This window comes from Erinaceus europaeus, chromosome 17 (genome assembly GCF_950295315.1).
Source record: "Erinaceus europaeus chromosome 17, mEriEur2.1, whole genome shotgun sequence".
Taxonomy (NCBI): domain Eukaryota; kingdom Metazoa; phylum Chordata; class Mammalia; order Eulipotyphla; family Erinaceidae; genus Erinaceus; species Erinaceus europaeus.
Genome location: NC_080178.1, coordinates 71514487 through 71541273, shown reverse-complemented (window position 1 = coordinate 71541273; position 26787 = coordinate 71514487). Strand labels below are relative to the sequence as shown.

The following is a 26787-nucleotide window of genomic DNA, read 5'->3' as shown; positions in this document are numbered from 1 at the left end:
CTATCCAACAACGACGACAACAACAATAATAACTACAACAATAAAACAACAAGGGCAACAAAAGGGAATAAATAAATAAAATAAAATATTTTTAAAAAAGTTAAAATAAAAAAAAATTGAAAAAAGGGAAGCTAACACCAAATAAAAAAATCAAGCCTTTGCTACTGCTGGAACTCTGGATCAGTTACATGACAGACAGTCTAGACAGATGGGGAGCCCCGTCTTCCAGTTTTTCCTTCAGGACATGTGATCAGAACCTGCCCATTGACCCCTCACTTCCTCTTTCTGACCTGAGAAGCCTGCTGTTCCCTGGGAGTTTTGGTCTCTCCACCATCGGAACCCTTCCAAGCAGTGGAATCAATTCCTGCAGCAGTTCAGGAAAGTTTGTTGAGTGACAGGAAGAGAGAATCTCAGTTTTTAAAGTGCAGGACCCTCATGCCTGAGCTTCCTGGTTTGAGGCCTGATGACTGTGGTATTTCTCTCTTTCTCTCTCTCTCCCCCCCTAATAAAATAAAATGTGTGGAGTATATAGCATGATGTTAAAAAAGAAGGCATTGGGAGTCGGGCACAGGTGGCGCAAAGCGCAAGGACAGGCATAAGGATCCCAGTTCGAGCCCCTGGCTCCCCACTTGTAGGGGAGTCACTTCACAGGCGGTAAAGCAAGTCTGCAGGTGTCTGTCTTTCTCTCCCCCTCTCTGTCTTCCTCTCCTCTCTCCATTTCTCTCTATCCTATCCAACAACAATGACATCAACAGCAACGATAGTAATAACCACAACAATGATAAAAACAACCAGGGTAACAAAAGGGAAAAGATGGCCTCTAGGAGCAGTGGATTTGTGGTACAGGCACCAAGCCCCAGCAATAAACCTGGAGGAAAAAAAAAGGTGCTTATTGGTCAGTCCTCTGTCCTCTTGCTTTTTTATAGTGATTTAATAATGATTAACAAGATTATAAGATAATGGGTACAGTTCCACACACTTCCCACCACTAGAAAGCTCCCTGCCCCACCCCCTCCATTAGAAGCTTCCCTACTCTTTATCCCTCTGGGAGTGTGGACCAAAATTTTTTATGGGGGTGCAGAAGGTGGGTGTTCTGGCATCTGTAATTGCTTGCTTCTCTGATGGATGTGTGTGTTGGCAGGTGGACCCATACCCCCAGCCTGTTTCTTTTCTTTTTTCTTTTTAATGTTATTTATTTGGTGGTGTCTAAATTATAAAACCAAATGATATATCCAAGAAAGCCAGTAAGGCAAGTTCTCAGGATTAGGGCTAATACTACTTTCATAGGAAAATGTGCGCCTTACCTTTTATATTTAAACAGATGAGGATAGAGTCATTATTCAAGAAGGGAGTTTTTCATTGCTGCTACATCATTTTTTTCCCATACAGGATGAGGCTACCACAAAACTGAGAGAAACAAAGTGGCGAAAAACATACTTAGGTTGAAAACAAAATCAAATTCTTTAAAGAACATCTTCAGGAAATGTGTAATCTCAAAAATCCATGCTCTATTTTTACAATTTCTGTCGCGCCAGTGCTTGTATCATCACCAGAAAAGGGGAAAGAACCTTAAAAGTTACCTAGTCACTATCAGATACTTTTATTGAGCTGCTCTGTTCTCTTCGTTTTCTTTCTTTCTTTTTTATATTCTAATTAAAAAATTTTTTATTTATAAAAAGGAAACATTCGCTAAACCATAGGATAAGAGGGGTACAGCTCCACACAATTCCCACCACCAGAACTCTGTGCATTCCACCCCCTCCCCTGACAGCTTTCCTGTTCTTTATCCCTCTGGGAGCGTGGACCCAAGGTCCTTGTGGGAGGCAGAAGGTGGAAGGTCTGGCTTCTGTAATTGCTTCCCCGCTGAACATGGGCGTTGACAGGTGGATCCATACTCCCAGCCTGTCTCTCTCTTTCCCTAGTAGGGAAGGGCTCTGGGGAAACGGAACTCCAGGACACATTGGTGGGGTTGTCTGTCCAGGGAAGTCTGGTCAGCATCATGTTAGCATCTGGAACCTGGTGGTTGTCAAGAGAGTTAACTTAACAAAGCCAAACAAATTGTTGACCAATCATGGACCTAAGGGCACAGCCTGTTTCTGTCTTTCCCTAGTGGGGTAGGGTTCTGGGGAGGGGAGGTTCCAGGACACATTGGTGAGGTCGTCTACTCAGGGACGTCAGGATGGAGTCATGGCAGCATCTGCAACTTGGTAGCTGAAAAGCATTAGGGTATAAAGCAGGGCAAATAGTTTAGTTATCAGGAACCTAAATATAGGAGTGTAGCAGATGAAATTAGGGGTCTTTCCACATGGGGAGAAGCTAGTAGGTCTATTTTAGGTGTGTTCCAATGGCCCAGGACCTCTTGCTTTTTCCGCATGAAATGCTCTCACTTTCTAGTGTCTATTTATAAGTTGTCCTTTGGAACAGGTGGCTGATGGCTCTACCCTGTTGCCATGTGGGAGGACCTTGGGTGGAGCCCTGATCCCACATGTGTTGGTCCGGGAAGCCAGGCCACTGTTTCCATGAGAGTCTGAGCGGGTAGACTCCAAGCTCTTCCCCCCTCCAGGTCGAGAAAATGGCAGGTCCCCGACCTCGTGAACTCTGACGGATGGCTTCTCCAGACGGGGGCAACCTTCCTAAACATGCCCCCCCTCCCCCCTTGAAACAAAGGCTTTGGATTACTGTATATTGTATGGCCAGACTTGAAAACCACTGCAAACGTCCTGTTACTCAACTGCCTCCCTTCCCCCCTGCCCTGAAGTGCCTGTAATTTCCCCCCAGAGAAATATGCGTTGTGACGCTCATGATCTGTTGCTATGCGTCACATTGGTTTGGTCTCGTCGTCCCCCCCCCCCCCCACCTCTGGGCGGTGGTGGTTTGGCCCCTGCTAGTTTCGCGCGCCCCCTTGTCCCTGCCCCTGAAACCCTACGGACTTTGAGAGTTCCTGCCGCAGCCGCTGGAGGAGAAAGATGCAGGACAGATCTGTGTGGTGATTAGTTTTAGGTTAGTTTTTGAATCGTTGCTCCTGAATAAAGTAATACAGCTTCTCTGCCCAGCCATGTGTCCTCGAGTCTCTGTCTACCGCCGTGAAGCCAGCCCGGCCAGCTGGAGCCTCCGAACCTTAACGACAATGATCAAACCTCGTGTGTTAACTCTCCACTTGGGATCAAATAGTTTGTAGGTCAAAATGTGACTCTGCATTGAGGGGCATTATGTTTGGGTTCGTGATTACCTCAACCTTCTCCCTGGACTATGGGTGTATCTGATGGCCTTTATTCCCTCCGGAAGTGAGGTGACCCTCTGAGGCTCTCCCGGGGCAGGCTGTCCACTTGTCTCTCCCTGCACGTCACCCCTTGACACACAGAGCCACCCCAGGACTCCCAGGGGGCAGCTCTGACCTTCACCGCCTGTAGCCAGGGAGGCAGGGGAACCTGGAGCGAGAGCCCACACACATGGGGGTACCTGCAAGTGGGAAATGTGTACTGGGCTGTCTCTCCTCTTGTGACTTTCTCAGTCTATGAAATAAATAGGCTAATCGATTAGTTAATTAGGTCAGGAGTGGCGGAGTGAGGCAGGCACTAAGTCCCAGTGATAACCTTGGTGATAAAAAAAAAAGTCCTGAGAATTGAATGTGCTGTGTAGACAGGCATTGCTTTTCAGCAGGGACAGCCACGTGCTGGTTTGTAGGTGGGCAGTGGGTGACCTTTGAGGCTTGTCTCTCACAGCATGACTTTTTGTAGGAGAGGACCTTAGAAAAGTCAAGTGCAAGGGACAGAGGAGAGCTTAGGGTCCCTGTACAGAAGCTAGGATGGACTGTGTAGGACAGCTGAGCCCTGAAATCAGAGTCAGGTGGAGGTCACTGAGTCATGATGCCGGTGAACAGGGCTGCCTATCTGGCCAGGCCACAGCTGAAACAGAAGGAGCAAGTTGGGGCCGGGCGGTGGCACATTTAGATGATGTGTAAGGAACTGGGTTCGAGCCCCTAGTTCCAACCTACAGGGGGAAAGCTTCACGAGTGGTCACACAGAGCTGCCGGTGCCTGTCTGTCTTTCTGCCTCTCTCTCTGTCTACCCCTTCCCTCTTGACTTCTGGCTGTCTCTACCCAATGAAGAATAAATAAAGATAAAAATAATTGAGAGGAGAGCAAGCCCATAGATGGAAATTAAGCCAGTCTGTGTATTTATAGAATCACTGGGAAATAATAAAGCAAGAGCTAAGAGCTCTGGGTAGAAAATGCTCCGGAGTGTCCTGGGCAATAACAGCAAACTGCTTGGAGTGTGTAACTGTGGCGACAAGCGGCCAAGGACAGAGGCTACAGGAGAGCTTCGCTTCAGTGTCCCTGGTCTTTGCTGCCTTTTGTGGAACCTTCTGGAAGAACAAGCACATGAGGGCAATCACGTCCTTCGGGTCACATTGTTGATGGCACCCCTCCAGGTGCCAGTGTCACCAGGCCACGCACTGTTTCTCAGAGTCCTTGTTAGCATCACGCACTGAGCTGGCGTAGGATGCACGTCCTGTCCAGGTGGAGGGGAGACTCAGCCACCGGCCTCTCAGAATCAGATCTTAAGAGGTGGCGAGACCTGTAGTGACACAGGCTTTCTGGAAGCTTTGGAATTAGGCTTTCTCTCGCTGACCATTTTACACTTGGGCTAGTGTGTGTGTGTGTGTGTGTGTGTGTGTGTGTGTGTGTGTGTGTGTGTGTGCGCGCGCGCGTGTGGTGGGGTTTGACATGTATGTGACATTTTGTACATTTAAGCTGCACAGTGTTGAAGCATGTATTTCTTTCATTTTAATTGATATTAATTTTTTATTAGTGATTTAATAATAATTGACATGGGAGTTGGCAGGTGGATCCATCTCTGTTGTTTTATCCGAGCTGGCTTCACGGGTGGGTAACAGAGACGACCAGAGACACGGGGCTGGGCCGAGAAGCTGTATTTCTTTACTCACGAACAACGATTCATAAACTAACCCAAACTAATCACCAAACAGAACTCTCCTCCATCCTTCTCACATGGCGGTGCCAAGAAATCTCGAACTCTGTCGGGGTTCTTTGGGGCGGGGACAAGCGGGCCTGCGAAACTAGCAGGACTAAACCAATTTTCCTGGCAGGGGGAGAGCTAGACCAAACCAATGTAAAGCATACAACCCATCTCCCCAGCCTGTTTCTGTCTTTCCCTAGAGGATCCGGGCTCTGGAGAGGTGGCAGAGTGGTTAACAGCGCACGATTCAGAGTTTTTTCTTTTTATGTAAATTAAGTGTACATGTTCCAGAGTTAGACTGTTACTGAGTCTTTGCTTTGCCCTTTACTGGCTGTTTTGACCATACACTCTGTCTTGGTTATGCGCTGAGCCTAAGGAGTACATATCTCTTACCTTCTGAATATTTAAAGATACCGTGCACGCACTGTGCTTATACCAGTAACTTGCTTATGGAATTGAGTGCTACCTATTCTTTTAACAAAGAGTACATTCCTTACTTCCACGAAATCTGCAGGTTATTTGCAGCAAAGAGAGAAGACAGTGAGTGCATGTTACTTCAGGGGCTGGCTAATGTAGGTCTTGAGAGATGACATATTTGAAGAGGTTCCCCTTGAGCTGAGCCTTGCAGTCGGGGAAAAAGGACTAGCTTTGGCCAAATATTATTCTAGACAGATTCTGTCCAGAGATTCAAGAAGTGCCCAAAGGCAGGAACAAGCTTGATGCAGGAAAGAAGAAATGGGGAAAAAAGCCTAGTGTTGTGGAGGTGTCAGACCATGCAGAAGGAAAGGACTTTCTTCTAAGTATAAAAGGAAAGTATCAAGGATAAATGGATATAAGCTGATATGTTATACAAACGAGAAGCTAGCTATTCATACTATTTGGGGAGGGGAGAGGGTCCCCCCTCGAACACACACACACACACACACACACACACACACACACACACACACACACACACACACACCAGAACACTGCTTAGCTCTGGCTTATGGTGATGCAGGGATGGACTGATCCGGGGACCTTGGAGCCTCAGCCACGAGACTGTTTTTATAACCACTATGTTATCTGTATATGTTGTTTGTCTCCAGGGCTGGATGCCAACACCAGACTTGCTTTGCCTCTTGTGAATCTTCCCTCTTGCAAGTGGAGACCAGGGGCTCAAACCTGGATCCTTGCGCTTGTCACCACGTGTGCTTAGCCAGGTGTGCCACCACCGTGTTATTTATCCCCCCCCCCCATCCCCAGGGCTGAACTTTGAGTGACAGAACTTTATAGCTGTCACCTTGACAGGCAAGCCCTGTTCTTTCTGTGCTGTGAGTTTGAATTGAGCCGCCATTTCCCACGGGCTTTTAGGAACTTCCACTCGTTGACTTGGGAACAGTGCAGCCGCAAGGATAGGAGGTGCTCATGGCCCTTCAACCTGCTGACTCCCTGACCTTTGGGTATATGTCTAGAGTGGCATTGTTCTGCCCAAGGCACTATATATATAGCATAAGGGGGGTACATTTCCACGCAGATCCTACCCCCATATCCAGTCCTTTGATAGCTTTCTTATTCTCTATCCCTCTGGGAATATGGGCCCAGGGTCATTATGGGGTGCAGAGGAGAAAGGTCTGCCTTCTGTAATTGCTTCTCTGCTGAACATGGGTGTTGGCCGGTCGATCCGTACTCCCAGCCTGTCTCACTTTTCCTAGTGGGGCAGGGATCTGGGGAGGCAGGGCTCCAGGACACATGTGGGGTCATCTGCCCAGGGAAGTTGGGTTGGCATCATGGTTTTAACCTGCATATTAGATGTCAGGCGAAGGCAAAAGCTAGTAAAGTCATGGGCCCTCTGAAATATACCCAATATAGACCTACTAGCTTTTTCCAAAACAGGGACCCTAAATCTTCGTCTGCAGTGTTCTTGCCTTTGGGTCCAAGGCGTTTATTTTCACTTGTCTGAGGACTCTTCACGCCTTCCACCCCAGATTGCGTTTCCTGCAACCATGTAACAGAGTTCCTTCTCCATGTCTGTTATGGACCCAACACTCCAGGGAAGACTACTGTGTAATTAGAGGGTATTGTGTCATTTGGGGCAAAATTGGTGGGACTTGAGGTGACTATGCTTAGTGATGTCAGAATGTTAAAGACAGGAAAGTTCTGCTGTGTGTGCCTTAATGTGGAGAATTGAAACGTGGAATCTTACACAAAGGTGCCAGCCTTAGGCCTTGGTGAAAAGCATGGTGGTTATCAAAAGGGGTGATGACAGTGGGGGAAGTGGTAGAACTTGGACAGTGGGCTCACTGTGGAACTAGACCTATGTAATTGTGTGACTTTGTGACCCAATAGTACGTCACTGATAAATATTATATAGATAAAAGAAATGTAGCAGTCCACAGTGTTCACTGGGTGATGGCATGAACCGGGATCCTTTGTGGGAAGGGCCCTGTCCCACCCCACACCCCCTGTGTTAGCGTTATGCCCTAGAAGAATACCTGCCCAAACTCAGGTGTTTTGTTCTCAGAAATGGAATAGGAGTGATCGTCCTCATGGTCAGAAGTACGGCCAAGGCTCGAGAAAGGCAGGGAGGAAGGGGCTCTTTCAAGCCGGAGGATTCTCTGTGGCGCTGTTTGCTTTGTATTTGGGCACAGGGACTGTTTTAGGTTAAGATTTTGCTTTTGTAGTTCACTAAGCCACTGGTGTTTTTTGTTTGTTTTGCCTCCATGGTTATCGCCGGGGCGCCATGCCCTGTACTACAAATCCACTGCTCCTCGTGCCTCCTCCCCATTTTACTGGGTAGGACAGAGAGACATTGAGAGAGGAGTGGAAGATAGAGATGGAGAGAAAGAGGGGAGAAACACACCTGCAGACCTGCTTCTCCTCTAGTCAAGGGTTTCCCCTGCAGGTGGGGAGCCGGGTGCTTGTACTGAGATCTTTGCATGGGTCCTTGTGCTTAGTACTATGTGCGCTTAAGCAGGTGTGAGCAGATGTCACCTGCCAATGTGGAGTGGATTAGGAATTTGAGATTTCTCTAGGTTTCGTTGCTTGGCAGTCAGCATGTGCAGTCTGAGTTGACTCTGAGATCTCAGACGTTCCCCTCAGTAGCCAGCTACCACCTACCCTCTAGCTTGAGTTGTCGTGAGATTTAAAGTGAGAATAGTGTGTTCCCAGTAGCCGCTGGGAAAATGCCTCAATCCTAGAAGTCCTCACTCTCTTTCATAATAATCCTTGGATCCCTTATCAGCATTCATCCTGAAACAGGGCGAAAGCCACATCAAGCACCGCATGACTGTTAGGTGAAAAACTCCAATTTTAAAGGTTGATCGGAAAAACCGTCTTGAATCAGAGAGAGAGAGAGAATGAATAGCTAGTGGGCCACGGTGCCTTAATGGAATGGGTTTTAACTCAAGATGAAGCCTGACTTGGACATTGGTGGAGTCAGCAGGATGAAAGGGTTTAGTTTTTCGGCCACAGCCAGAAGTCAAATAATCAGAATAAAGTTTTCACTAGGATTTCTGTAGGACACACGTGAGAGTGAGGGCATGTTATGTCCATACCCCAGAACTTAAGGAAAAAGGAAAAACAGCTTCTATTTTAGGTAGTCTAGTTTATGCCTAATATATATATATATTCCTTGTCCAGTCTGGAAGAAATAAAAAGAATGAAAATTATTCCCTTGTTCATAGCATTATAAATTACAGCAGGTTATCAGAAGAGATTGAAAATGTATGTGCTTTTGGTTTTTGTTTTTTAATTATCTTAGTAGTTAATGTTATCAGTTTGACCTCTATAAACTTTTTGAAAATAGACACAGTGTTCACACTTCTTGGGCAATTTGCAATTTTTTTTTTTTACCTAGAGGGCCATCATTCCTTTAGAATTCTCATTAGCATTTGATTTTTCAAAGATCTGTAAAGTCTTTCAAAATGCCACAGCTAAAGGTTGTTGGGGACATAGGAAATCGGAGATCAATCACGGGGCTGGCCTGCTCTGACGACGTCTCATTTGAAGATAGCATCTGTGTGGGTCTGAGGAGAAGCTGGTCAATAGCAGAGCGCAGAGGCGACACAGACCCTGCAGAGTGGAAGAAAGAAAAGTGAGGCCTCTCTCCCCAGACACGGTGGGGTGGGGGCCAGGTGGAAAGGTCAAGCTGGTAGGTTTTTAGAACAAAGTAGAGGCAGTTGCAAGAAATCAGTTCTTCTTAGGTAAAATGACCCCGTGTTCCTCCTGGCCCCAGAGCAGGGTCAGCCTATCAGGTCTGTTGTATTACAAAAATCAAATTTGGACTAGAAAAATGGGAATGGGGTTCATTATAGTAATATCTCCCGTCTTAATCTTCATCCTCAAGGTAACTGAATGGCATCTATTAAAAAAATGGCATATATATGAAATGCTAATTTCTTGAAATTCATCTTAAGTTAAAATAGTATTAGTAATATCAAATTGTGTTGGGGTGAGTTGCCTTTGCAACATCCCCTCTCTAGCTTTATGCTTTCCTTTACCTTTTATAATATATATAAATACATATATTTTTTTTTCTGGAATTCGTGCTTGTACAATTCCGTTACTCTGAGTGGACCTCCTCCTCTTCCTCCTCTTCTCTTCTTCCTCCTCCTCTCTCCACGCCCCTCCCCATCCCCTCCTCCTCCTCTTCCTCCTCGTCCTTCTTTTAACTGAAAATGTAGGATGAGGGACAGGGAGCAAAAGAGAGGAAGGACACAATCCCATCCCTGTGCAGGAAGCTTTCTGTGGTTCTCTGTGCACTGATCTCATGTGATGTTGGAATCCTGGGCGCAGGTCCCTCCCTGTGCGTGGTGAAGTGTGGCTTTGCTCTCAGCTACCCGTTGACCAGTGGGAATATCCACTGCTGCGCGGTGTTGTAGAGTTGCTGGGATCAGATTTGGTCAGAGTCCTGGACCTCTTCTGATTGCCTTTCTTGGAAGAGGGTCTCTCTCTCTCTCTCTCTCTCTCTCTCTCTCTCTCTCTCTCTCTCTCACTTCCAGGGTTATCGATGCAGCTTGGTGCCTGCGCTATGAATTCACTGCTCCTGGAGGCCATTTTTTCTATTTTATTGGATAGGACAGAGAAAAATTGAAAGGAGAGGGGAAGATAGAGAAGGAAAGTGAAAGAGACACCTGCAGATGTGCTTTACTGCTTTTGAAGCGACTCTCTTGCAGGTGGGGAGCTGGAGGATTGAACCTGGGTCCTTGCACTTATTATTTTGTATGCTTAACTGGGTTCATTACTGCTCGGCCCCCAAAGAGGGTGTCTCTCTATCCTCACTGCTTGGATCCTGACCATTTTCCCTGGCTGTGGAATATTTGTTTCTTTGGGTTTTTTTTTTTTCATTTCATTTTTATATTTTATTAGTCATTGACTAATGATTAACAATATTGTGAAATAACAGGGGTACAATTCCATATAGTTCCCACCACCAGAGTTTTGTGTCCCATCCTCCCCACTGGAAGCTTCCACTTCCCTTCTTTATCCCTCTGGGAACATGGACCTATCATCATTATGGGGAGCAGAAGGTGGGAGGTCTGCCTTCTGTAATTGCTTCTTCACTGGACATGGGTGTTGGCAGGTGGATCCATCCCCCCAGCCTGTTTCTATCTTTCCCTAGTGGGGCAGGGCTCTGGAGAGGTGGGGCTCCAGGGTACGTTGGTGAGGTTGTCTGCCCAGGGAAGTCAGGTTGGCATCATGGTAGCATCTGTAACTCAGTGGCTGAAAAAGCATTAAGATATAAAGCAGAACAAACTGTTTAATAATCAGGAACTTAAAAGCAAGAATATAACAGATGAGATTTGGGGTCTCCATTTTGGAAAAAGCTAGTAGGTCTGTTCTACATTCTAGTCCTATTTTCAGCCCTAACACCCATCTCCCCAGACAATACCTTTGGTCCACCTGTGTGTGAGCTGGGGATCTGTCCTTCGAAATCTTTATTCCTTATGGATTCTTAACAGCTTTTCACTGCTCTTTGGATTTCTTTTCTCAGCTGCAAGGCACACACGGACCCCTAATGAGGCCTATACTTGTGGAGCATTCTTGGATGAGTCCAGTTTGTTCAAGGAGCTCCTGGGCCATTGGGAGAACCTCTCTGGTTTTGTTGGTGGTGTTGACTGTAAGAGTTTGGTTACTGACAGTCTCAGACACAATGGGCACAGCGTGAGCTGCAGGTGACCTGACCGCCGTTCACTCTGCGGGCTCTTTTCTTGCAGATGCTCAGCACTGGACGCGCTGAGAACCAGATGACATGTTAGGGTGCTTTCCCAAAGTCAGCTGGACGTGGGCGTGCTTGAATAATTCCCAGTGACACAAGGAGCTGTGCCACTCTATGTCAGAATTTGAGATTGAACCCTGAAGGGGGAAAAGGATCTTAGCATGAATTCCTCAATAGCTTGCATAGCTACAGATGGAAAATACTTTTCTTTTTGCCTCTGTCTTCCCCTCCTCTCTCCATTTCTCTCTGTCATATCCCAAAACGATGACATCAATAACAATGATAACTACAGCAACAATAAAAAAACAAGGGCAAAAAGGGGAAAATAAATAAATGAATAAATATAAAGATGTCACTCTTCTAATGTCCTGCAAATACCTTTACTGCTCCCCACCTGCAGCCAAAGGCCTTACCTTAGAATGTGAGTGTCATCACATATGAACAGGGACACAGTTCAGCTCACAGAAACTTATCTAGATCCCTCTCCATTGTCACGTCATTTTTCTTATTCTTTTTGTCTCCAGGGTTATCATTGGGGCTCAGTGCTGGCACTACGAAGCCACTGCTCTTGGTGGTCATCTTCTCCATTTCATTGGACAGGACAGAAATGGAGAGAGGAAGGGAGTTAGGGAGAGAGACAGAGAAACACCTGCAGACCTGCATCAACGCTTGTGAGGATTCTCCCTTGCAGGTGGGGAGACAGGGCTTGAACCCAGGTCCTTGTGCCTAGTACTTTGTGGGCTGAACAGGGTGCACCCCTGCCCAGCCCCAAAGGAGCATATCTTACATACACTTATTCAAGCATTTGGTTTGTATTTGGAGATTCCACATGCATTTTTCCCCCTTTGCTTTGGGAGACGACAGTAAGTAGAGAGAAGCTTGTCTTATTAAATGGAGCTAGAGGACCTTGATCCTGTTACCATCTCACTGATCAGCTTTGTATCATTGCACCTTTCCTTTGATTTTCTTTTTTTATTTTTTTCTGAGTCTCTATTTTCTGACCTTAAAAAGGACTGATAGTCCCCTCTTCATGCTACGTTGTGATTTTCTGTGTTCAGGTGAAGAACATGCGTGCATGCGTGTGCACACGCACACGCACACACACACGTCAAGTTTCAGTTCAAAGCTCATCAGTATACCTTCTGAACAAAACCAGAATACTTCACAATCCTATGGAAAAATATAAATCATCTATTTTTACCCCCTCAGAAGACCACCAGAAGATGATCTTTAATATTTGAAAGGTGATAAGCAGTCTCTAAGAAGGAAGCACAGTTTGAGCCTGGTCATACTTGAGTTGAGAGAAACTGAAGTTGGGCTTATAGATGTTTTGCTAACAATATTTATCAGTAATAATAAAAAATCACAGTCCCCACCTGCAGGGGAAAGCTCCATGAGTGGTGAAGCTAGGCTGCGTGTGTCTCTCTGTCTCTTTCCCTATCTCCCCTCAATACTCAGTTTCTCTGTGCCTGTATCCATAAATGAATAAATAAGATTTTTAAAAAGAAGAAAGAACATTGCAGGAACTTTGTGACAAATCTTTAATCCTTTATCGACAGTCCTGAGGAGCCTGAGTCGAGCCTGTGGCAAACCACAGTGCAGCTGGGAGCAACGTTCTGCTTCCTGCTTGGGGCCCTTTGCCTCTGGAGTCCCAAGGGTGCGAGTGTTCAGTGGCGTGGGAAGAAAGGCCCCTCTACCTTAGCAGAGAGCGGCATAGTAAGACCACAGCATGTGTCATGGACAGCTTTCGAAACAGACATAAGATTGGAAGATCGTTTAGCTTCCAGACACCTTGTAGCAGAAGAAGACGCATCGAGCATAGACCTAGAATTCAAATATGAGGGTTAGAACGTGAACAGTGAAAACGCCGCCGCCAAGGAGCCAAGGACTTTGAAGTCAGAACGCAGCCCTTACGTGGAAGGTGCAGATTCACGCTTATTGGTGTCTTGTGCCTAATCATCTCTCGGTCTACTGCTCGTAACGTGAACACACGTGTCTCCTAGTCAGTTACAATGACTGGAGTTTACGGTGCCACGGAAGAGTCCTTGACATAGTGTTGTATATGGAGAAATGAAAAGGTCTTTTTTTTTTTCTTCAGGTAAATTAAACTTTTATGGAAAAATAAAACATATTAGAGAAAGAGAGTGAGAGAGAAAGAGAGATGAGGACTCACAAGCTTTATGGTAGCAAGAGAGCAAAGGAAGAAGACTTACAGGATACTGTCTGGGCCAGAGAGAGAGAGAGAGAGACAGAGACACGGAAAGGTCTTTATTAACCAAATGCCAAGGGCTATTGTTTGCTCTGCCAAGACGTCATATACTGTTAGTCTCTTGTTCCTATTAGACGCCTCCTGTGCCTGATAATGTGCTTTTCCCTTCCTTCATCACTGCCGTAGACACCGGCGTAAAGTCCACTCAGGCCTCCTGAGCCTGGCCTTGAGACCTTGTTGTTCTGTTTTCTGCTTAATAATCATTCAGTGCCTCTCAGATAAAGTGCGTTTCAGTGCCTTTTGGTCTGTGAGCAAATAATCATATTCATCTCAGGCTCGTTTTGAAAATTCAGTTCGCTGTTTTTCAAGATGCTTGGGTTCTCTAAAGATGTACATTGTGTTTTAGTCATCTCTGTCATCGGATTTGCTTGTGAAGCACTCTAGACTCCTGTTGGTTCTCTCTGCAGGGCTATGTCTCTCTTTGTGGGTGGGTGGAGAAGAAATCTTGACTTTGGCAAACGTGTCTCCAAGGCCATGGAGGCTGTCATTTCCTTTCTCTCTTTCATCTTCTTGTCTCGAGGGACTCCGCTAGATGACTCTAAACATGTCACTTCCCTTCTCGGTGTCCCGTCATTTTTACCAGGCTGTCATCCTTAGGTCTGGTACTTGTATGATGGAGAATAAGCAACGGAGATAAGATTGTGACAGTTTAATTTTCTGGTACATTTATCAACTTCTCTGTTTTATTTTGGTACTTCCTTTTTCTGGACTGGTACTAGGAATTTATGAGATGGGCAGGGTTGAAATCACCCCCGATGTGGACAGAAAACAAGGCCTATACTCAGACTCAGGGGCAGAGAATCAGGGATGTGTTGCCTTTGAGTCTCTGGGTGACTTGTATGAAGCCAAAGGCAGATAAATCTCCGAGAGAAATTCTTGCTAGGATTCCTAATGAGTTTTTGAAAATATTTTTGACTCAGCACCATAAGCATTCTATGAAACAAAGAGATGGCTGGGCTGTTTGAATCAAAACGAGCTTGTTCTAGCCAAGCAACTCTGCAATCGAGATGAGGTGGTGTTACCCAGTGAGCGTCAGGAAATGAGCTCGGAGTTTATTTCTGGGTGTCGTAGACGCAGGATCATGACAGGGAGACATTCATCGTAGTCGGCGGTCTGGTTGGCAGCTGTGGTCCACGGGCTGGAGACTGAATTGTGGCCAGAGCAAGTCCAGACTAGTTTCTCATCGTAAAGGATATCTGGGCATCCCAGCAGGGTGAGATATGGAGCTCAGTGTCGCTGTGTCTGTGGGAATACAGTGCCAGTGTGATGTTAGCCTTCAGTTTGCCTCCTCTTCCCTTCATGACTGCCAAGTGATATTTGTCAAAGAGAAACTGGATAGTGTCACTGCCCTGATCAGAGTCCAGCCTCCTTCACGTGACTGTAAGGCCCCATTGGCCCTGACCTGAGCTCATCTTTCCAGTTCAGCTTTGCATAGGCAAAGCCCTCTACTCTCTAGCTGATTTTTCTCAAGACGGTCTCCTCTGCCTGGAACATCATAACTCTCCCCTGGCCTTGTTTTACTTCTGTTTCAGGTCTCAAATGCCTCTACTAAAGGAGTAAAGTCACTTCAAAATTGTAGGGAGTTGGGCGGTAGCTTAGCGGGTTAAGGGCACATGGCACAAAGCGCAAGGAGCATAAGGATCCCAGTTTGAGCCCCTGGCTTCCCACCTGCAGGGGCTCACTTCACAGGCGGTGAAGCAGGTCTGCAGGTGTCTATCTTTCTCTCCCCCTCTCTATCTCCCCTCCTCTCTCCGTTTCTCTCTGTCCTATCCAACAATGATGACATCGACAACAATAGTAACTACATCAATAAAACAACAATAAAACAAGAGCAGCAAAAGGGAATAAAAAATATTTTTTAAAAAAATAGGGAAGCTTCCAATGGAGGGGGTGGGACACAGAACTCTGGTGGTGGAAATTGTGTGGGATTGTACCCCTTTTTTTCTATGGTCTTATATATCATTATTAAATTAAAAAAAATATTTTTGTCCATAGTTCCAGTGGGAGAGAAATGATAGAGGAAGATGACTAGAGGGCTCTGAACTCCAATTCCATCAGGACCCAACAAGGGAAGAGGAAAAAAAAGGAAGGACATCCAGAAGTAGTAATAGATGTAGTTGTGACTTAGAATGGAAGACGGGAACATGAAAAAAAAAGGGGCAAATATATATATATATATACACACACACAGATAGTTAAAGAAATAGAAGTCAACCCACATCTGTGTCCTTGAGAGAACTACTGTAGCTTCCAATGGAGAGAGTAGGACACAGGACTCTCATAGTGGAATATGGTGGAACAGCGTGGAGTTAGACCCCTGTTGTCTTACAGTTTTGGAAATCAATATCAAGTCACTAATAAAACTAAAACCCCCAGGCCAGTCTTTATCCTAAATTGCCTTCAGGTTGGGAGTGTGACTGTGGGCACACCAGCATCCTTCAGCCAAGGACGATTTCCCGGACTAAAGGCTGACTGCTAGCAGGCAGAGCCACGGCCCCCATGAAACAAGTTCTTTAATTCTGGAAGACACTCTCGACAATGCAGAGAAGTGTCCGCCATGAAGCACACTTTGCCTGGAGTATCTTCTCCATCCTCTTGTCCAGATTTCTTCATAGCTCATGTTCCTTTGCATGTTGTTACCACCATCTCTTTACTAGATTTGCCTAAAAAATCATCTAGGGTTACAGGTAACTTTCCAGTTGAGTCTCTACTCCCAGATAGATGAATGTGATGAGAAAAACAGATGGTCTTGCTGGCTTTTACCAGAGAGCGCTTATGATGTACGTGAACAGCGGCTTTCCCGTCCTCCTGTTAACTGTCTCCATGTGAGCTTACCATTTCCTTTTCTTTTCTTTTCTTTTCTTTTCTTTTCTTTTCTTTTCTTTTCTTTTCTTTTCTTTTCTTTTCTTTCTTTCTTTCTTTCTTTCTTTCTTTCTTTCTTTCTCCCTTTCTTTCTTTCTTTCTCCTTTCCTTCCTTTCTCTCTCTCTCTCTTTCTTTCTTTCTTTCTTTCTTTCTTTCTTTCTTTCTGTCATCCTGTTAATTGTCTCCAATATGAGCCTTTCCTTCCTCCCTCCCTCCCTCCCTTCTTTCCTTCTTTCCTTCCTTTCTCCAGAATGCCCTCTTCTCTCTTCTTTGGTATAACTATGTCCTGTTATTCACTGAGTAAGTAAAAACAAGACAAGATCAACTGTCTCTTTTTAAACCATCAAATCCATCAGCCTGTTTGTCCCTGTGCTTGGTCACTGGGGAGACAATCTGTCGTCAAAAAAGTGACTAGCTCCCCTGTGCGGACGGGAGTTCAGTTCTTTTGCCTCTTCCAAGACTTAGTTCCTGGACTGACATGTTCTCTTGTCTGTATTGTAGAAATCTTTCCCAGCAGCTCACACGTCTCCTGCCATCTTTTCCACCTTCACGAAACTCTCTTTAGAGTTTCTGCTCCACGTGTCCTGCTCTTTGTGGCAAGATGTCTCACAAGGTTTGCCTTTAGTTTTAGCTTAACTTCCTTATTGCTCATCTCCTCTCAAATTAACTCTAACCAGGCTTTGTCCTAAATGTTTCCTGGGCAAGGGCAGGTAGCATAATGGTTATGCAAAGAGACTCTCATGCCGGAGGCTCCAAAGTCCCAGGTTCAGTCCCCTGCACCACCATCAGCCAGAGCTGAGAAGTGCTTTGGTTAATAATAAATAATAATAGTAGGTGTTCCATAATAATAATAATAGTAATAATAATAATAATAATAATAAATGTTTCCCCAAACTAGGAACAGGTCAAGACCCTCCCCTTCGTCCTCACCCAAGTTATAAAGTACATGTGGATGCAATATTTTACATACCTAGGAATGAATTATTCGTCCTTTGGAATATATAGACTATTTCAAGCACTTGCTATGACCTCTTTCTTTCCTTACAGAGACTTCCGTTGAATTACGTTTATCTATCTCTGTGTGTGTCTGTTCCTGTCTCCTTCTCTTTCTCCCCGCCCCTTGATTCTCGCAGCACTGCTCCCAGCCTTTTAAAGACCCCCCCCCCCGTCGGAAGGGACTGGGTGCTGCCCCACCCAGCCCCTAAAGACTCTCTCAATGGTAGCTTTGATATTTGACTGTCATACTTGTGAGGGTTCATTCAAAAATATTTTCTTTATATAGGATAGAGATAGAAGTTGAGAGGGGAGAGACAGAGACAACTGTAGTCCTATTTCACTGTTTCTGTAGCTCCCCCTGCAAGTGGGGTGGGGTGGTGGTGGGGGACTGGGGTTTGAACCCAGATCCTTGCACACTGTGATGTGTGTGCTCAGATAGGTGAACCATCACCCTGCTCCTCCTGATCCATGAGGATTATTTTAGGAGACAAATCATTGTCAGTAAGAGATTGATGGCAGAATTCAAATCCTAGGTAGAGCATCTTCTCTCTGAGTACCTTTATTAGACAACAAATTGTGTACGTCTCAACTAGCCTGTAAAGTGAGGTTAAATCTGCCTGTAAAAGAATAGGTAAGCTAAACTAGAGAATATTTTAAGGGCATAACCAGTCATGTTTGAAACTTACAGTGAAGAGAAACTGAGGGAATGGATCTGGGACCTTTATAAAGGGTTGAGCTGCAGAGCAGCAGCAGGACTGTAACAGGCAGGACAGGGAGCAGAGCTCACACTGTCTTTAGCTCTGCCCTGAGCTGATAGCCCACTTTTCCTTTTGCTTTCTTACATCAGCATGAGTGGCGTCAAGTCAGTTTTTAAAACACAAAGTACAGAAAAGCCCAAATTCTCTACTTCCGGTTGCAGGCTGTTTTAATTTCTCTTTCTTTTTAAATTTTTTTCCTTTTTAAAATTTATTATCTTTATTTATTTGAGAGAGATAGCCAGAAATCAAGAGGGGAAGGGGTGATAGGGAGAGAGACAGAGAGACACCTGCAACCCTGCTTCACCACCTGTGATGAGTTCCCCTTGCAGGTGAGGACCAGAGGCTTGAACCCGGGTCCTTCCACACTGTAATGTGAGCACTTAAACAGGTGCGCTACCGCCCGGCCCCCATGGAAGAAAAACTGAAATAGTGGGGCCAGGCGGTAGCACACCTTTTTAAGTGCTCACATTACAGTGCGGAAGGACCTGGGTTCAAGCCCCTGTCCCCATGTGCAGGGGGGAAACTCCACATCAGGAGTGGTGAAGCAGGGCTGCAGGTGTCACTCTGTCTCTTCCCTTACCGTCTCAGTTTCTCTCTGTCTCTATATCAATAATCAATAAATAAATACATTAGAAATAATTATTTTTTTTTCTCTTCTCTGCCTCTCCCGTGGCCTCTGCATCTCCTCCTCTTCCTCTCCCGTTTTTACTTCTTTTACTTCTCCTCCTCCTCCCTTCCTTTTCTTAAAAATTTTACTTATCTTTGGCTGTTGGTTAGAGACAGCCAGAAAATAAGAGGGGTGGGAGTGACAGAGAAGGAGAGAGACAGAGACATCTGCCTGCTTCACCACTCTCAAAGCTTTCCTTCCCCCTGCAGGTGGGAACTGGGGTCTCGTCCTGGGGCCTTGTGCACTCAGCCAGGTGCACCACCACCCAGTCCTCTTCCTCCTCCTTCTCCTCCTCCTCCTCGTCCTCCTCCTCCTCCTCCTCTTCCTCCTCTTCACATGCCAGTAGTTATTGTTGGGGCTAGTGCCTGTACAGTCCCACTGTCACAGATGGCCTTTTTTCTTTGTAGGGTGTGACATACAGAGGGAGAGAGAGGGAGAGACAGAGAGGCCTGTAGCACTGCTGGCACCACGTCACTTGTGAAGCGTCCCTCCTGCAGATGGGGGCCAGGGGCTTGAACCCTGGTCTTTGTGCTCTGTAATTTGTGCACTGTGCCATTTTAATTCTTGTGAACTTCTAGGAGAAAGCAGGTGATACTCTGACCTCCATCCCAAAGAATAAGCCATTTGTGTTGAATCAGCCTGCTGTGCTTTCTCAGGGATGGCCGTCCAGGTCAAATGGTGACAGACACTAACTTGCCTTAGGCCGCAGCTGCTCTCTGCATTCCTAGTGCCTGACAGGAGCAGCAGATGGACGAAGACATGTCTCAGCAGGACTCACCAGCTGCAGTTTCCCTGATCTCTGTGATCAAAGCGACACCATGAACAGAAGACACCTAAGACATATTGATCGCTGTCTGTTCATGGAACACAGGACCCCTTGATTTCAAGCGCCTTCCTTATTGAGGGGGATAATAGTCAATTCAGCCTTCACACTCACGGGGCCATTAACCATTGTCTCTTTCTAGAAACATCTCCAGCTTGAATGGGATTTGATTCACCAGCTGAATTTGCATGAAGGCGTGTGTGTGTGTGTGTGTGTGTGTGTGTGTGTGTTTGTGTTTGATGCAACTTGCTTTTTTGGACTTCAGTGAGCATGTGTGTTTTTAATTTTGTTATGTGATGATTCCACTTGGGTTGGATACACTGACCACAGTGCTGCTCCTCTTCCTCCTTCAGATATCGATGAGTGTGCCGCTAAGATGCATTACTGTCATGCCAACACTGTGTGCGTCAACCTGCCTGGCCTGTACCGCTGTGACTGTGTCCCTGGATACATACGCGTGGATGACTTCTCCTGCACAGGTGAGCTGGCAGGTGCACTGTTGGCTTACTTTTCTCTTTTTGTTGATTTTTAAATTTTTTTTTACTAATGATTTAATAATGATTATCAAGATTGTAAAATAAGAGGGGGTACAATTCCACACAGTTCCCAACACCGGAGTTCCATTTCCAACCCCTCCATTGGAAGCTTCCCTATTCTTTATCCCTCTGGGAGTATGGACCAAAATTCTTTATGGGGAGCAGAGGTGGAAGGTCTGGCTTCTGTAATTGCTTCTCTGCTGGACATGGGCGTTGCCAGGTGGATCCATCTCCCCAGCCTGTTTCTGTCTTTCCCTAGTGGGGTAAGGCTCTGGGGAAGTGGGGTTCCAGGACACATTGGTGAGCTTGTCTGCCCAGGGAAGTCAGGATGGCATCATGGTAGCACCTGCGACTTGGTGGCTGAAAAGCATTAAGATATAAAGCAAAATAAATTGTTTAATAAAAAGGAACCCAAAGGTTAGGTTAATAAATAGGAACCCAAAGGTTGGGTTAATAAATTTAAAAGATTAGGTTAATAAATAGGAATCCAAAAGTTAGGGGTTTTGTGGGGGATGAAGTTGGGAATTTTACTTTCGGTATGTTCCAAGGGGCCCATGACTTTCCTAATTTTTCCCTGAGTCTGACAGCTAACCTGCAGGTGAGCTAAAAGTCTTGTCTGGGAAGATGGAGTCAGAGTTGAGAATAGGACTAGAAAGCCGGCTTAGGCCAGAGACTAGCCCCCAAACATGAGGAAAGGCTATAAATCCCACTAACTGTTAAGGACTTGTCACTTCTCTTCCCCGTAGTATCTGTGTTGCTACTCTCAGCTCCACCTGCCCCAAGTCTTGTTGACACATGATGTTCTTCTGTTATATTGTTTTACCTTCTCCTTTTGAAATCATTAATAATAAAGCCAATCTCACCAGTATAACTTATTTCTACTCCCAGTCTCTCTGCCTGTGTGGGCCTGCCTGCATGGGCGTATGCTTGGAAATTGACATCTTGCCTGCACTGAAAGTCGCCTTAGTAGCAGTGAGGAACTTAGAGACATTAATTAGTCCCCAAGCCAGAAAGCTTCCAGTGGTGACTCTTCCATCATGATGAGATGTGCTTTGGATCCCTTTCTGACTCTCAGTGGATTTAGCGATGTCTCCTTGACTTCACGATGGGATGACAGTCATGGAGACTCAGTAGCAATTGTATTTTACATTTTGAGTTTTGCTATTTTCCTGGACTGGCAGTCAGTGATACAGTGCTTCCCCTAGGTGCTGGCTGGTGCTGGGGAACCACAGTTTCATGCAGAGCACGGACACAAGCAGCTGTGCCGGTCTGTACTTTGAACACAGTATTGAGCCTGTGGCTTGACGTGTTCAGCACTGTTATAGAATAGACTTTCTTGGGGGCCGGGTGGTAACACAGCATCTTAAACGCAAAGCGCAAGGACCGACAGAAGGATCCCAGTTCGAGCCCCCGGCTCCCCACCTGCAGGAGAGTCGCTTCACAGACAATGAAGTGGATCTGCAGGTGTCTCTCTCTCCCCTTCTCTGTCTTCCGCTCCTCTTTCCATTTCTCTCAGTCCTATCCAACAACAATGACACCAATAATAGTAACAACAACACCAATAAACAACAAGAGCAACAAAAGGGAAAAAAATAGCCTCTAGGAGCAGTGCATTCGTAGTGCAGGCACTGAGCCCCAGCCATGACCCTGGAGGCCAAAAAAAGAAAGAAAGAAAGAAAGAAAGAAAGAGAGAGAGAGAGAGAGAGAGAGAGAGAAAGAAAGAAAGAAAGAAAGAAAGAAAGAAAGGAAGAATAGACCGTCTTTTCTTTCTGAATTTTACTAGTGACTTAATACCGATTGACAAAATTATAAGGTAACAAGTATAATTTCGCACCGTTCCCCCCCCCCCCCCGGAGTCCTGTGTGCCAGTCCCTCCACTGGAAGCTGCAGCAGTTTTCCCAAGATTGCAGATACGGGCCGACTATTATTTCTGTAACTATTGGTCTATATTTGTCTGTATTTGCCCTTTTTTTCCCATGGTTCCATCTTCTCTTCTTTTCCAGGTCACACCTGTACCTATTACTACTTCCTAATGTCCCTCCCTTTCCTCTTCTCTCTCTGGGTCCTGATGGAGTTGGGGTTCAGAGCCCTCTGGTCAACTTCCCCTCTTATTTCTTCCCTTCTGGGGGTATAGACCCACATAGGAAAGACTTTCAGTTTGAAGGTTTCTGTAAGCTTGCGGCCAGTGTAGCTGTGCTGAGCATGTTGAAGTTGCTAAGCTGTGCTGTCCGGCAGCCACCTTAGGGTGTGCCCAACTTCCAGTGGGTTCATTAAGATGCAGTTCATTGGGTTCCAGGTGGTGGCACGTCTGGTTAAGCGCACACATTACAGTGTGCAAGGACCCGGGTTCAAGCTGTCGATCCCCACCTGCAGGGGGAAAGCTTCGTGAGTGGTGAAGCAGGGCTGCGGGTATCTCTCTGTCTCTCTATGTCTCCCTTCCCTCTTAATTTCTGGCTGTCTCTATCCAATAATAAATAAAAATGATAAAAAAAAATATTTAAGAACAAGCAATACTACTAAGGCCCATTTAACTGTCATTCAAACAAACAAACAAACAAACAAACACATGAGGCATGTAATTGTTGCCTGTCACTATTCGGTGCCTTTCAGATGTTTGATGTTCAGAAAATTATCTGTTGGTAGGCATCAACAGACTTGAAGGCACTCTTTGTTGTTCTTGAGTTCCTGATACAGCACGTTTGGTTGACAAACTTTATTTTCAAAGACTGTTCTAGATGCTATCCCAAAATGGTTGGTATCTGCTGTCACTGTTAGGTGGGTTTTCTAATTTGAGATCTTGTTTTTTTTTTTTTTTTTTGTGGGGGGTGGATAGGACAGAGAGAAATTGAGAGAGGAAGGGGAGTGGATAGGACAGAGAGAAATTGAGAGAGGAAGGGGAGTGGATAGGACAGAGAGAAATTGAGAGAGGAAGGGGAGATGGGGAGGAAACAATGGGCAATGAGAGACCTGCTTCCCCACTTGTGGAGCTGGGGGCTCGGACTGGGCTCCTCGCATGGTCCTTGCACTTAGTACTATGTGTGCTTAACCGGTTAGCTACCGCCTGGCCCCCTTGAGGTCATCCCCCCCCCCTTTCAGTAGAGGCCTAATTCTAACATTTTAGACAACATGTATCACATTGAAAAATCCCATTCGGGGGTCGGGCGGTGGCGCAGTGGGTTAAGCGCATGTGGCGCAAAGCGCAGGAACCGGTGTAAGGATCCCGGTTCGAGCCCCCGGCTCCCCACCTGCAGGGGAGTCGCTCCACAGGCGGTGAAGCAGGTCTGCAGGTGTCTATCTTTCTCTCCCCTTCTCTGTCTTCCCCTCCTCTCTCCATTTCTCTCTGTCCTATCCAACAACGAATTGTGTCAACAAGGGCAATAATAATAACCACAATGAAGCTACAACAAGGGCAACAAAAGGGGGAAAAATGGCCTCCAGGAGTGGTGGATTCATGGTGCAGGCACCGAGCCCAGCAATAACCCTGGAGGAGGAAAAAATAAATAAAATTTAAAAAAAAAAAGAAAAATCCCATTCAACCCAAATCAGTAACCCTAGAATGAGTGGTACATTAGGTTTGGCAAGTTATTAATTCATTGGATCATCCATCCATCCATCCATCCATCCATCCATCCATCCATCCATCCATATATCCAGTGTTCACTGATATTTGCTGTGTCAGGAAATATTGTGACTGAGATTAATGGCAAATGACCTTTGTGCTCAGGGAATTCATGACAGATGAGACAGTGTCTTCAGGAGAGAGAATTGGAACGTTGATTAACTGTAAAGCTCGCCAATATCTCTTTCCCAAGTCAGTTATTGCCTAAAGGCTTCATGAGGACAGAGGAGTGGGAGGCCGTGCTCCTTGTGGTTTGGTCCTTGATGTCTGAAGGGATTCTCTGACACTCACTCATCTGTCTTAACCCAGAGCTGCTAGTGATTATCCTTCTGGAGAGACTATGCCGGAGATGATAGACAGCAAATGTGGTACTTAAGGGGAAAATAAATACAATATTATGGAGCCATAAAACTATTAGTGATCAACAGTGATCAGATTTCTCTAAGAGGACTGGGGAGACAGCATAATAGTTCTGCAAATGACTTTCAAGCTTGAAGCTCTGAGTTCCCAGGCTCAGTCCCCAGCACCGCCATAAGCCAGAGAGGAGCAGTGCTCTGGAATTTCTCTCATTAAAATAAAATAAATAATGTATGTTAAAAAGTAAAAGCAGCAGCTGAGTGGTGCTCTGGTACAAAAAGAACAAAATGAGATTTTTCTAGATTCACTAAAGTAAATGATAATGCTTCATTTATTAGAAATGTATCGGGAGTCCGGCGATAGCGCAGTGGGTAAAGTGCATGTGGCGGCACAAAGCGCAAGGACCGGCCTAAGGATCCCGGTTCGAGCCCCCGGCTCCCCACCTGCAGGGGAGTCACTTCACAGGCGGTGAAGCAGGTCTGCAGGTGTCTATCTTTCTCTCCCCCTCTCTGTCTTCCCCTCTTCTCTCCATCTTATCCAATGATGACATCAACAACAACAATAACTAAAACAACAAGGGCAACAAAAGGGAAAATAAATCATAATAAAAAAAAAGAATGAAAAAAAGAGAAATGTATCTAGACATTTTTTTAAAAAAAATTTATTTGTTTAAAAAAAGGAGACATTAACAAAACCATAGGATAAGAGGGGTGCAACTCCACACAATTCCCACCACCAGACCTCCACTCTGTAGCCCATCTCCTCCCCTGACAGCTTTTCTATTCTTTTCTTTTAAACATAATTTTATTTATTTATTCCTTTTTGTTGCCCTTGTTGTTTTATTGTTGTAGTTATTGTTGGATAGGAGAGAGGAGGGGAAGACAGACAGGAGGAGAGAAAGATAGACACCTGCAGACCTGCTTCATCGCTTGTGAAGCGACTCCCCTGCAGGTGGGCAGCCGGGGGCTCGAACCCGGATCCTTGTTCTAGTCCTTGCACTTTATACCATGTGCGTTTAACCCACTGTGTTACCATCTGGCCCCTACTCTGCCTCGTTTTGTCTCTCACCCTCTGTCAAAAAATATATTAATGTTTTGAAAAAGTTTTAGTGTGTGTGAGAGAGAGAGAGAGAGGGAGAGAGAGAGAGTGTGTTACTGAGAACAGAGGACAACTCCTTTCCTTTATATGTAGTGTCAAGAATCAAATCCAGGCCCTCAATCATGCAAGTCCTCTACTCTGTCCACTAAGCAGTCTGCCTGTCCTGTGATGTGCAGGCGCGCTTTCTCTGTGTATATGTATGTGTATAATTCTAAGTTATCTTTATTTATTTGTTGGGTAGGTAGTCAGAAACCGAGAGGGTAAGGGGTGATGAGGGAGAGAGACACCTGAAGCCCTGCTTCGCCACCTGCACAGCTTTCCCGCTGTGCACCTCTGTATTTTTTTTTCTAGGAGATTTCTCTGTGGTCTTTGCAGGGTAAACTTTAAAGGAATGACCTTTGTCACTGAGGAAATGGGAAGCCTAGGCACTCTGTGCATGATTCCAGACTAGCTGAACCCTTAGGAGCCACCGGCGCTCTCCTGGCTGCTCTATAGCTTCTATAGCTTCTTCTTTTTATCTTTCAGCCTCCAGGGTTGTCACTGAGGCTCAGTGCCTGCACTACGAATCCATTGCTCTTGGAGGCTATTTTTCCCATTTTCTTGCCCTTGTTGTTGCGCTTGTTGTTGTTGTCATAGATGTTATTGTTGTATAGGACAGAGAGAAATGGAGAGAGGAGGGAAAGACAGAGAGAAGGAGAGAAAGACAGACACCTGCAGACCTCCTTCACCGCTTGTGAAGCGACCCTCTGCAAGTAGGGAGCTGGGGGCTTGAACCGGGATCCTTACGCCAGTCCTTGCACTTTGCGCCATGTATGCTTAACCCACTGCCCAGCTCCCGGCTTCTTCTTTTTTCCCCCTCCTCCTCTTCTTCCTTCTTCTTCTGTACCTTTTCATTTTTATTGATTAAATAATGGTCAACAAGACCATAGGATAAGAGAGGTACAATTGTACATAGTTCCCACCACCAGAGTTTCGTCTCCCATCGCCTCCATTGGAAGCTTTCCTATTCTTTATCCCTCTGGGAGCATGGACTTATGATTATTATGGGGTGCAGAAGGTGGGAGCTCTGGCATCTGTAATTGCTTCTCCACTGGACGTGGATGTTGTTGTTGCCTGTTTTTTTTTTAATTTTTATTTATAAAATAGATATATTGACAAGATCATAGGATAAGAGGCACACATTTACACACAGTTCCGCCACCAGTACTCCATATCCCACCCCCTCCATTGATAGCTTCCCTATTCTTTGTCCCTCTGGGAACATGGATCCAGGGTCATTATGGGATGCAGAAGGGTGATGGTCTGGCTTCTGTAATTGCTTCCACGCTGAACATGGGTGTTGGCAGGTCGATCCATACTCCCAGCCTGTCTCTCTCTTTCTTTGGTTGGGTAGGGCTGTGAGGAGGCAGGGTTCCAGGACATATTGGTGTGTCCGTCTGCCCAGGGAAGTCCGGTTGGCAGCATGGTAGCCTCTGGAACCTGGTGGCTGAAAAAAGAGTTGACATATAAAGCATAACAAATGGTTGACTAGTCATGAACCTCAAGGCAAGAATATTGCAGATGAAGATTTGGGGTCTCTGTTTGGGAGAAAGCTAGTAGGTCTATTTTAGGTCTATTCCAAGG

General features: G+C 45.7%; 1 protein-coding gene across 3 annotated transcripts in view; it reads left to right on the top strand.

Moving 5' to 3' along the window:
* NELL1 (neural EGFL like 1) overlaps positions 1-26787 on the top strand; it is a 572342-nt gene that overhangs the window by 269994 nt on the left and 275561 nt on the right. For all 3 annotated transcript variants that reach the window (XM_060177021.1, XM_060177020.1, XM_060177019.1), the window contains exon 13: positions 19908-20033. In XM_060177021.1, the coding sequence (XP_060033004.1) occupies positions 19908-20033 (126 nt within the window). The remainder of the gene's footprint in view (positions 1-19907; positions 20034-26787) is intronic.